The 11,785-nt window shown below is 37.6% G+C and overlaps 2 protein-coding genes across 4 annotated transcripts; one reads left to right on the forward strand and one right to left on the reverse strand.

Moving 5' to 3' along the window:
- Positions 1-1,554: 1,554 nt before the first annotated feature.
- On the forward strand, positions 1,555-2,736 carry LOC136217338 (cytochrome b561 and DOMON domain-containing protein At5g47530-like). Its single transcript, XM_066003936.1, has one exon. The coding sequence runs from the start codon at positions 1,555-1,557 to the stop codon at positions 2,734-2,736; it is 1,182 nt and encodes a 393-aa protein (XP_065860008.1).
- Positions 2,737-7,188: 4,452 nt separating this feature from the next.
- On the reverse strand, positions 7,189-10,956 carry LOC136219296 (uncharacterized). 3 transcript variants are annotated; one of them, XM_066006654.1, is made up of 6 exons: positions 10,565-10,956; positions 8,897-9,325; positions 8,444-8,670; positions 8,134-8,280; positions 7,829-8,053; positions 7,189-7,716 (listed from the first exon to the last, which is right to left on the reverse strand). In XM_066006654.1, the coding sequence occupies exons 1-6, from the start codon at positions 10,820-10,822 to the stop codon at positions 7,476-7,478; spliced, it is 1,527 nt and encodes a 508-aa protein (XP_065862726.1). In that variant the 5' UTR covers positions 10,823-10,956; the 3' UTR covers positions 7,189-7,475. The 3 variants fall into 3 exon arrangements, with proteins under 3 accessions (XP_065862726.1, XP_065862728.1, XP_065862727.1); XM_066006656.1 differs by having other exon boundaries at positions 7,190-7,716; positions 8,897-9,348; positions 10,565-10,703; XM_066006655.1 differs by having other exon boundaries at positions 7,191-7,716; positions 8,444-8,667; positions 10,565-10,955.
- Positions 10,957-11,785: the final 829 nt, after the last annotated feature.

The raw sequence follows: 11,785 nt of genomic DNA on the forward strand, positions 1-11,785 counted from the left end.
TAAATGTGCAAAGAAGATGATGATTTTACTTCACGAAACGATGATTTCACGACGTTTGCGAGGAGAAATGTGACGCTCTGACTTCGCGAAATGAGGATACGCGAAGTTTGTGGGAGAAATTTATCGATTTACCTTGCAAACTTCGCGTAATCATCGTTTCGCGAAGTTAAATCGATAAATTTCTTCCCGCAGACTTCGCGAAAACGGCATACGCTAAGTGGATTTCTGAAAAAAAAAACGCAGAGAAAACAATGTAGAGAAAACAGTATATACTTACATTTTTCGACAAAAACAATATGATAAATTGGGAAAAACGATGAAAATAACGTAGAATCACCATTTCTTCGATGACCACAAGAAGTAAAAAACCAAGAAACGAGCAGGAAGATAAAGAACCATGACTTCGTTTTCTAAGATTAGGAAGATGAAAAATCAAGAGATGAAGAGGGGAAGAAGAGAAATACATGATGATGTGGAGAAATGGTGCAGATTTCGCACAATTTAAAGGAAGAGAGAAAGATCAAAAGTCTAGGAATCATTTGGGGAAGAGCAACCGTTCACGTAACCAGAAAGGAGAATGAGGAAGATGAAAGGGTAAGGGTACTTTGGGGAAGTCACACAAATATAGTCTAGATATGTAGTAGGTTGAGTAAATGAGTTAAATATGTAAATAGGTCTCCCATTTGATCCAATTTTGTAATTTTCCCTTAATTAAATTGTGATTGTTATTTTATACTAATCATAATTTATTTTTTTATCTTTTATTTTTTTAATGTAAAATAAATTAGCTGGATGGGTTGGACTAGGTTTGGAAATCAGTTTCCTTAATCTGGCCCAGCCCGACCTAATGTGAATTTAGTACGGATTGAGTTGGGTTTAGACAAACTAATTACATGTTAAGCGCGGTTAGACCCAGTCCGGTTCAACCCATGAACATGTCTAGGTGAGAGCAATGGGGGCTTGAGCATCAACTTGTCGCCAGAAAATGTAAAAAATTCTATGAAAACCGTATACATAGCTTTAAATTTTTTATGCAAAAAAACAATTTAACACTCATAAATCATGAGAGATCACAACAAGCACCACCTGACAGTTAATTTTGATCCATCATTCACTAGAGATGTAATAAAATCTCTATTTTTTCTTGTATTTTGCTAACAATGTAAATTTCAAGCTTGTTTGTTAAGTTTGAAAACACCAAATAAGCCACAAAATTGTTGGGTTTTTTCTTAAGTTTATATCTAAATAATATTGGTCAGTAATGGTGATATTATTTTTATTTTATTAAAACATTAAAATCATTTAGAATGGAAGCCGCAATAGAAAGATTAGCGATTATACTGTAAGATTGGGTTTAATAGTTTCCATATTATAGTGAAACTAAAAGACTATAAAAGAACCGATTCATACTATTAGCAAACTATTAAGAGTGGCTCGACTAGGATTAGGAAATTTCGTTCCTATTAGGATTAGGAAAGAACCTATATATATAGATGATAGAAATACCGATTCAATATTCATTCATTCAATCATCATCTTCTTTGAAGCAATTTTATGGCCATGGCTACTAAAAGTTTTCTCTGGTTTTGTTGTGTTGTAATATGCATTTCAATTTCCCCATCTTTGGCTGAGACCAACACCTGCAAATCCTACCGTTTCTCGACAAATCAAGAGTTTCAATCCTGCACCGATCTTCCTGTACTGACTTCTTTCCTTCATTGGACATACTACCCAACGACCATGACTGCCGATATCGCATTCCGCAAAACTCAAACATCCACAACCACTTGGATCGTTTGGTCTCTCAATCCAACCGGCCAAAAAATGCTTGGATCCCAGGCACTCGTAGCTTTCCACAATTCTGACGGCATACCAACTGCATACACCACACAAATCGACAGTTACCAGCCGAGTATGCAAAACGGCAGCTTGAGTTTTGGAGTCTCAAACATCAGAGCTGAGTATGCAAACAACCAGATGATTATATTTGCAACGTTACATCTCGATAACAGTTTGATAAAGACTAATCAAGTCTGGCAGGAAGGTCCAATGTCCGGAACTAGTTTCAGCATGCATTCAATGTCTGCTTCCAATCAAAGATCCGTTGGGACTATTGATTTTTCAACTGGTGCTGGTGCTGGTGCAACAACAACAACAAGAACAGCTGCTTCTTCCAATACGAAGAAAAAGAATGTTCATGGTGTTCTAAACGCAGTGAGTTGGGGTTTTATGATGCCAGTTGGAATAATGTTAGCTAGGTATTTGAAAGCCTTCAAAGTAACAAACCCTGCTTGGTTTTACCTTCATGGTGGTTGCCAATTGTCTGCCTATATTATTGGTGTTGCTGGCTGGGGGACTGGCATGTCTCTCGGCACTCGTTCTCCTGGAATAACACATAGCACGCATAGAATACTGGGCATAACACTCTTTTGTTTTGCGACTCTTCAAGTATTTGCTTTGTTTATGAGGCCAAAGCCAGATCACAAGTACAGAATCTACTGGAACATATATCACCGCACAATTGGATATGCTACTCTAGTAATGAGCATCGTCAACATCTACAAAGGACTTCACATTCTGCAGGCAGACCATATATGGAAGAAGATATACACAGCCATTATCATAGTCTTAGCACTCATTGCTGCTGTTTTGGAGATAATCACATGGCTACTACTTCTCTGCAGCAAGAGGGAGATAAAAGACTCATCATCATCATCATCATCTACTAGTGTTTAATTTTTCATCTTTCTCTAGCTTGCTACTATATATATATTTAGACTGTTTTTTCTTAAGCTTGATTCTTTCTTTTTCCTGTCTAGAACCATTATTGATTAGTTGAAGCATAATTCATATTTGAAATAGAGGATTACCATTGGTTTTTCTGCATCTTATTTTCTGATTCTTTTATTTTTTTAATGTACAAACAGTTCTTTTGTGCATTCTTTTCGTAAATTTATATGCTTAGTCTAGTATATAAATTGGAGCCTATATAGAAGATATAGAAGAAGCTGATTTCCATTTTTTTTTTCTCCTCTTGAACATGCCAACCTGTTGAATGGTGTCATATACGGGAACATATATATTCATAGTCTCTGGACTATAGGCTACTACTTACAGTTAAAGATCCGATGACAGTGATAAAATTCGTTTAGGTAATGAATTTGTTAATTTTTTTGAATTCCTATTGAAGTGAACACTTTCAACTTATTCTTATTTGAAATGCTAACACTAACGACTCCTAAACTTATCTACGACAGCAATACTAACATTATGACTTCTACACTTCATTTCGTAACATAAAAGTATTTAAATTTTACATTATCATAATATTAAAGTCTACAACAACAACAACAACAAAGCCTTAGTCCCGAAATGATTCGGGGTCGGCTAACATGAACCATCATATAAAACCGTGAAATCAAGTCGTGTCAGCGACACAAATTCGCTCCCTCCACTCCGTCATATCCACTACCATATTTTCCTCAATTCCCAGTAAACTCATATCACTCTCGATCACCCTCCTCTAAGTTTGCTTAGGTCTTCCCCTACCTCTCACCACTACATCCCTTTGCCACTCTTCGGTTCTCCTAACCGGCGCATCAAGCGCTCTACGTCTCACATGGCCAAACCACCTTAGTCGGTTTTCTCTCATATTATTCTCAATAGATGTGACCCCTACTTTTGTCCTAACTATTTCATTACTCACCCGATCCTTTCTCGTATGACCACACATCCATCTCAACATGCGCATCTCCGCCACCGACATCTTATGGATGTGGCAGTGTTTCACTGCCCAACACTCCGTACCATATAACAATGTTGGTCTAATTGCCGTCCGGTAGAATTTTCCCTTCAATCTATTAGGCATGCCGGAGTCACAAAGGAAACCTGTAGCACTCTTCCACTTCGACCAACCAGCTTTAATCCTATGAGCAACATCTCCATCTACTTCTCCATCCGTTTGGATAATAGATCCTAAATACCGGAAGCAATCCGAGGCCTGAACAACTCTCTCATCTAGGGTGATTGTCCCTGCCTCCCTACTCCTATGGCCGCTAAACTTACACTCCAAATATTCTGTCTTACTTCGGCTCAACTTAAAACCTCTAGATTCTAGAGTTTGTCTCCATAGTTCCAACTTCCTCTCCACTCCTTCTTTCGTCTCATCAACCAACACAATATCATCTGCAAATAGCATGCACCATGGTATACCATCTTGAAGTGAACTTGTAAGTTCATCCATAACGATGGCAAAAAGAAATGGGCTTAGTGCGGAACCTTGATGCACTCCAATCGTAATAGGGAACTCTTCAGTCTTCCCAACACTAATACGTACACTCGTGCATGCTTCCTCATACATGTCCTTTATGATGTCAATATATTTCCGCGAAATGTCTTTCCTTATCAAGGCCCACCAAAGTACTTCCCTTGGTACCTTATCATATGCTTTCTCCAAGTCAATGAAAACCATATACAAGTCTTTCTTCTTATTTCGATAGTGCTCCATTAATTGTCTCATTAGATGGATGACTTCCATAGTTGATCTTCCCGGCATAAAGTCAAACTGGTTTTCCGAGATCTTCACCGTCCTCCTTAGCCTTTGTTCGATCACTCGCTCCCAACGTTTCATAGTGTGACTCATTAATTTGATTCCCCGATAGTTGGCACAATCTTGGACATCGCATTTGTTCTTATACAAACGGATTAAGATATTTTTCCTCCATTCTGATGGCATCTTATTGTTTCTCCAAATTTTGTTGAAGAACGTCGTCAACCATTCGATTCCTCTTTCTCCCAAACATCTCCAAATCTCAATAGGGATGCCATCCGGTCCTACTGTTTTCTTCAACTTCATCTTACTTAATGTCATTTTGACTTCACCCTTTTGAATTCTCCGCAGGCATTCATGATTTATCATATCGTGATGGATACTTATATCTCCAACATCTTGTCTGCGATCTCCATTAAATAAATCATCAAAATAGGACCTCCATCGTTCCTTGATATCCTTATCTCCAACTAGGACTTTCTGGTCCACATCCTTCACACATTTAATTTTTCCGAGATCTCGCGTCTTCTTATCTCTCATCCGAGCAATTCTATATATGTCTCTTTCCCCTTCTTTCGTATCCAATCTTGTATACAGATCCCGATTCACCTTTGCTCTAGCATCTCGTATGACCTTTTTTACTTCCCTTTTAGCCTCTTTGTATTTTTCGTAGTTCTCGTCACTCCTACATTTTCCCAATATTTTATAGGATTCTTGCTTACTCTTTACTGCTTGTCGTACTTCTTCTGTCCACCAAGATGTGTCCTTACCCGGTGGCATGCTACCTTTAGATTCCCCTAGAACTTTCTTCGCTATTTCCCTTATACTATGCTCCATCTTAGTCCATATCGAATCTATATCTAAATCCATATTACAAGTCCAAACATCTTTTTTGGTCATCTCATCCACAAATTTTTGTTGATTCTCCCATTGCAATTTCCACCACTTAATCTTAGTCTCTATTTGTGGTGTTTGTTTTCTTATACATTTCCTACTTCGAAAATCAAGCACCACTACTCTATGTTGGGTTGTCGTACTCTCACCAGGGATCACCTTACAATCAATATAACTCTTTCTCCAAGCACTCCTTACTAAGAAGAAGTCAATTTGACTCGCATTACCGCCACTCCGATAAGTCACTAAGTGGGATGTTCTCTTCATAAACCATGTGTTCATGATACTCAAGTCATAGGCTGATGCGAATTCCAAAATATCATTTCCTGCTTCATTCTTATCTCCAAAACCATACCCTCCATGAACACTCTCAAACCCATCTCGCCTAGAACCCACGTGTCCATTGAGATCACCCCAGTACCATTTTTTCATCCCTAGGAACCTGTTGCACCACTTCCTCTAGGTCCTCCCAAAAAGCTTGTCTGATAGAGACATCTAATCCTATTTGTGGCGCATATGCACTAATGACATTCACAACCTCATCCCCTATCACTAGCTTAACACTCATAATTCTATCGCTCTTCCTAGACACCGCTACTACATCATCAATATACTCCCTATCAATAAGAATACCTACTCCATTTCTACCCTTATCCTTTCCAGAGTACCAAAGCTTATAACCCCAAGGAGCTATCTCTCTAGCCTTGGCTCCAACCCGCTTGGTTTCTTGTAGGCACATTATATTTATTCTCCTCCTCTTCATAGCATCTACAATTTCAGCTAATCTTCCTGTCAAAGAACCTATGTTCCATGTCCCAAAGCGTAACCTACTACCCTTACCCCAACCCCTACCATTACCGTGGACTAGCTTATTTACCCGCAACCCTTGCATATTTGACACCACCCCCGGGTCCTCGGGTGGCGCGCCGCTTCGGGGCGACGACCTAGCAACCCTTGCACATTTATCACTACACCCGGGTCTAGGAAGTGCAGCGCGTCGCTGAGTAGGGAACGCCCCAACGGTATTTATAGTATGGTTCATGTCATAAGATGTGGCTAAGTTTTACGCTGGCCGCCACAAACCTACCGCAACCCTCCTCCTTTGTCCGGGCTTGGGACCGGCTGTAAAGACCACCAAGTGACCCTCACAGGCGGAGTTCATAATCTGGACAAGTTTGATACATTATTAGCATCGACATAAATTATGATCAAACATCTATTAAACCATCATTTACTAATTTTTGATGAATTTCTTTGATTTGGATTTTAATGTTATAACATTGTAAGTTCCAAGATTTTTTATATCACAAAATAAAATTTGGAGGTCACGAGGTTAATAACACTATAATCAGAGACCATGACACCAATCAATAAGTTGACATGTTTAAAAGATAAGAGAGACAAAGACAAAAGAAACATGTTCACTTTGACAGTTTGATAAGTCACCATTAAACCTCGAATTTATAAAAATTATAGCATAAGATTTTAATAATTTCTATCCTAATATTCTAATAAATAGAGATCTAATGGTAATGGTAATCGATTAAATCGACTAAAGTAGAGATCTAATGGTAATCGACTAAATCCATTTCTTTGGTCAGTTATCTCTTGTGAAAATAATGTTCAACAATGTTCACTTTGACCGTTTGGTCAATTACCATTAAATCTTTTATTTATTAAAATGGTATCCTAAGATTTTAATAATCTCCAAGGCAAAATCTAAAGGCAACCCATCAAATTCATTTTTTTTAATCAGCCAAGTGTACATTAGTGTCTCTTTTATACTCAAATTGGCGCAAATGTGTTCATATAAGCATAACAGAAAATAGTAGCTGGAGGGAGGGATAACAAAGAAGGATGTAATATGCTTTATCACAAAGTAACTTTTGTTGCTCTGATTTGAGTCACTAAAATGATTTCACCCACTGCAAATTTGAATCCCCCATAAAATGTTACAACCCAACCAAATCATACTATGGAACAATGACTTAGAACCTATAATAGCCACCAACTTGAGCTCCAGTTTTTTTTATCATTCTTGACGTTTTTGCTCAAGGTACTCATTTTCTTTCAAAATGGCATCAAGATCAGCTTGCAGTTTGTCTACACTTAAGCTTCGGGAGGCCATGCCTGTTAGCTTCTTCTCATAATCAGCCACTTCTCTTCGTACTCTGTTGAGCATCAGGGTTTTCTCAGTGATTTGTTCGAAGCACTCATGTATGCTAGTAAGGCGTCTATAAGCTTGACGCCCTGCTGGTGTCTTCTTTGCTTCCCTGTCAAAATATGTCTCTTTTCAGTGTTGTATCCTCCTCAAAGTAAGATTCTATAGCGCACCAATTGATGGTTAAGAATAGGAAAAATACAAGGAGTAAGCAGTTCATATACCTGAACACTATTTCATCCAGAACAGCGTAGGTTCTATGGAGACGTTCTTGGATAGAATTACTTTCTAACTGAAGCTCTCGAGTTTCCTTCAAGATCCGCTCGATATCAGCATCCTGTTTCCCGCTGTTTTTGGTGATCTCCTTTATCTGCTCTATATAGGATGACCGGGATGGCAGTTTAGGCTGGTTCTCAAGATCCACCAATAGATTGGAATGTTCCACCTCCCTAAAAAGTAATGAAATAAATATCTGTTATAATAATGCATTGAATTTTTCATCACATTTTAATCTTGCTAACAAACATACCGCCTATGAATTTCAGACAAGATGGACTGCGTTTCCAGTTCAATTTCCCTCAACTTTTGGAGCTTCTCTTGAGCTCCTGGTATGTTTGCATATAGAGACTCCTCTAAACTTCTCTTTCTCTCCTCCAGAGGCTTTCTGAAAGCTTCCCTGGAGAAATCAAGTATATCATTTTTACAATCTATGTAACTTGTGCTATAATATTTGTTTATTTAAAACTCGGTCAACCAAGAATTTTGTAAGAGATTCTCTTTTTGGGGGGAAGATACAATAGAGTGCATATTAACATACTACAGAAACAGTAATATCCTACCATTGCGAATTTAATTCCACAATATTACTTTTACTGACATCTACTTGCTTGTTAAGCCGCTCAAGGTAGAATTCAATTGGATGTTGGTCATCAAATGCCATTTCTGCTGCAGCTTCCAACAATTCAAACTCCTGGTCAAGCTTCTCTAGTTCTGATGCCCTTGCATTCACCTCTTTCATGAGAAGTCGTTCTTGATTTTGTAATATTTCAGTCTCATGTCCTGTCTGCTAGAACAAACAAAATTGGAAAAGAGCATCAGCACTTCTCGCTCACTTTATAGCTTCAAAATAAAGTTCTTGAACTTTTTCTCCATCATAATTGAAGCTTTTGATTCCTTTTTAAGATTTCATATTCAGAAATTTATAAAAGAAAAAAAATAGTTAATTAAACTACACAATTCATCTTTTCTGTCATTTAAACTCAAATTTACTCCTTGCATGATAATGCGTATACCTCGGACAACTTGTTGCAAATAGAAGTCACTTTTTCAACAGGCTCTTCATCTTTTTTGTCAATGCTTTCTTCACTTTCAATCACATCTCTACCTGACTCTCCTTCTTCAGCACCTAAAATATTTCTAGTTGCAACACCAGTTAGCTTATCCTTGGTAGACCCGCTAAAGGATGCATCTTTAACCTCAGAATCAGAAAAATCATCATTAACAATATGAACACTAAGATCATTGAATTTTTCTAGTGGATGATTATTATCAGCCGCTTTCATATTGTCTTTCAAATTTTCAGCTTTGCCATTCTCTTTTAATTTCCGTATGGAACTTACATCCTTTAGATCAGGCATCTTAATCCCATTGGATAACTCAGAAAGCCTCTCCACCAGGAATCTCACCAGTTTATACAAGTCCTCTTCAGAGGGATACAGGAGCTGCCGTAAGTAAGACATATAATCTGTTTTAAAAATAATATTAAAATGATAAGAATAGCTGATAGAAGCAACATAACACGACAAAAAAGCAAGCACATTCAGAAGGATCAAACAATTAGAACAACATACATCAGGTTCAGAAACAAACATTATCTAGAACTTTTTGAATGACAATAATTACAATTCCTAAGCAGCATTGAAGATCCCTGGCCATGAGGGATAGATCAATACCACCAGTGACAGATCCAGGATTCATTGACAGGGGTTGCTTGGGAGGTTGACTAGTGATATATGGTGCTCAATTGATATTTCTTGGGTGCTTTTGCATAGAAAATTAAAGCTCTGTACGCAACTTTCATGGAGTTCTCTGGCAACCAGTGGGTGCTCAACCCCCTGATCCCCTTAGATCTGTCACTGATTACCACAAAAGTAAGTGCAAGACAGCTACTGAAATTTCTCAGCCTACCAATGTCAAATTTCTTAGAGCTTTCTGGTGTTAGCTAAATAGGCTATATACTAGATTGTTTGGGTCCGATGTGCTTATGTTCGTAAAATCTGAAAGTTCGTAATTATATATGGAGGCAGCATGCATATGGCATCATGATTTCTAATAACCCAAATTGCTCAATGAAATCTTGTATTGTAAAATTCTCAAGAAACAATTAAACAATTGCAATACGTCCTAAAAAGTATTGCTACAAAGTTGCTTGAATTCGGAGTCAGATAGATAACCTACTGATTTCACATTAGAGCCCTCTCTAGGAAACACTTGCATTTACACGCCCAAAAAAAGTTCAAAACATTCCAAATCAAAGCTCTCTATTGGATAACATCATCACTACAAGGCAAGCACATAGATTGAGAAAAGTAGTAAAAATCTAATTATGCTTATTTAATCCATGGTATTTCTAATTTCTAATAACCTAACTTAACCTAGAGTTAAACTGATTCTGATTAAGTCATTAATTTCTAATAGTTTGTAATTACCAAATAATCTAACTATGCTTATTACATCCATGGTATTTTTCTAGTTGCATCACATAAGGAACTCGGATTCGGATCAGAGTATTCTATCAAATACTTAAATTGAAGAGAAAAAACACCTCAGCTATTGGCAATGGTAGAAAAAGAAAAAAGTAAGCAGTTTTCCTCCATTTCCTAGCAGTCAAACACTAATCCAACTCTAAATTACACTATAAGGCAAGCACAGACGTTGAGAAAAGTAGTAAACAGAAGTACCTTGTAGTAAGTCATATCTCCAATATAGCCGAGCCTCTTAATAGCTAAAGCGATGTCCGTGCAGATCTTGAACTTATCGACTAAGGAATCAGGTAAAGCTGAAGTGAAATGCACAGTTGGATCAAGGAGATCAAGCGACTGAGCGCAGATCGAGACCAAGGTTTCCGGGTTCAAATCTCCGACTGAAAAAACGTTGCTTGGGATAGAAACGCCGGCGTTGTCGAGCGACTTCAATAATATGTCTTGGTAGTCTTCCATGAAGATTTGTTATCACTCTATCGATGGAGTTGGAGGGAAAGAGAAAATATGTGTGAATGGATTTCACTTTCCCCTTGGCTTTGGTAGTATTGGTTTCCGAGACTCGTTGTTTGTCTTTTGATGTGAAGGCCAAGGGAGCCATTTTAACAAATTTTTGAAGCTTTTCATATTATGATAAATCTTTTTATTATTATTATTATTTTTTTTTGTTATGACTCATAAGGAATCATTCAGTTGTCAATGACGGTTGATCCGAGTGGTAAGGCGTTGAACCACTGTTTGACAGGTTTGATATTGGATTTCCTACTCCATCAAAATTTAGCCATCATTGATATGTGATCTGTAAATTCTATCGTAAATCCTCATTGAGGTCGTGGTTTGCCCTGACCTTTCCATTAGAATAAAAAGTATAGATACGACGTAGAAATTAAGAGGAATACGACCTCTCATCCATACTGGCTACAACCAGTACAAGATTCACAAAGGGAAGGAAAAAGATTACAGAGTGCAATAAAAAATAGAAATCATATCCTTCTTGTAAGTCGATTCCCGTTGAAAAAACGTTGTAACTCATACTTCATCATTTAGTAGTAGTACTATCATGTGATTCAATGCTACATCGGACTAATTATTTTGACAGTTTATTAAATAAAAATGTCATGTGAAATACTCTCACAAGACATACATAATTAAATACATTGTCATCTCAAAAACCTTACTATAACTGATAACTTGTCGGATTTAATTCGATGGTCCTCGTCATAGTTACCTGCAAAATAAAACCGGAGACAGGATCTCCGGGAAAACTCTCCGACGATCAAGTCAGTTTTATGTGGAAGGCTAGTAGATTGATAATAGTATTAAGGGGAAAAATGTCAACTTACCTCCCCATTTGCTTTCATGTCTCTTTTATAAGTATCTCTAGGTAACCGCCGAGGGCGGTTACTCTTTCTATGCCACGTC

Source organism: Euphorbia lathyris, chromosome 2 (genome assembly GCF_963576675.1).
Source record: "Euphorbia lathyris chromosome 2, ddEupLath1.1, whole genome shotgun sequence".
In the NCBI taxonomy this organism is placed as follows: domain Eukaryota; kingdom Viridiplantae; phylum Streptophyta; class Magnoliopsida; order Malpighiales; family Euphorbiaceae; genus Euphorbia; species Euphorbia lathyris.

Bases quoted from the DNA above. Each gene is read 5' to 3' on its own strand.
- LOC136217338 (XM_066003936.1), top strand. From the start codon at position 1,555: ATGGCCATGGCTACTAAAAGTTTTCTCTGGTTTTGTTGTGTTGTAATA.
- LOC136219296 (XM_066006654.1), bottom strand. From the start codon at position 10,822: ATGGAAGACTACCAAGACATATTATTGAAGTCGCTCGACAACGCCGGC. The intron at 8,281-8,443 runs GTAGGATATTAC...TGATTTCTCCAG, and splicing joins GTGGAATTAAATTCGCAATG to GGAAGCTTTCAGAAAGCCTC. The intron at 8,054-8,133 runs GTATGTTTGTTA...ATTACTTTTTAG, and splicing joins TTGTCTGAAATTCATAGGCG to GGAGGTGGAACATTCCAATC.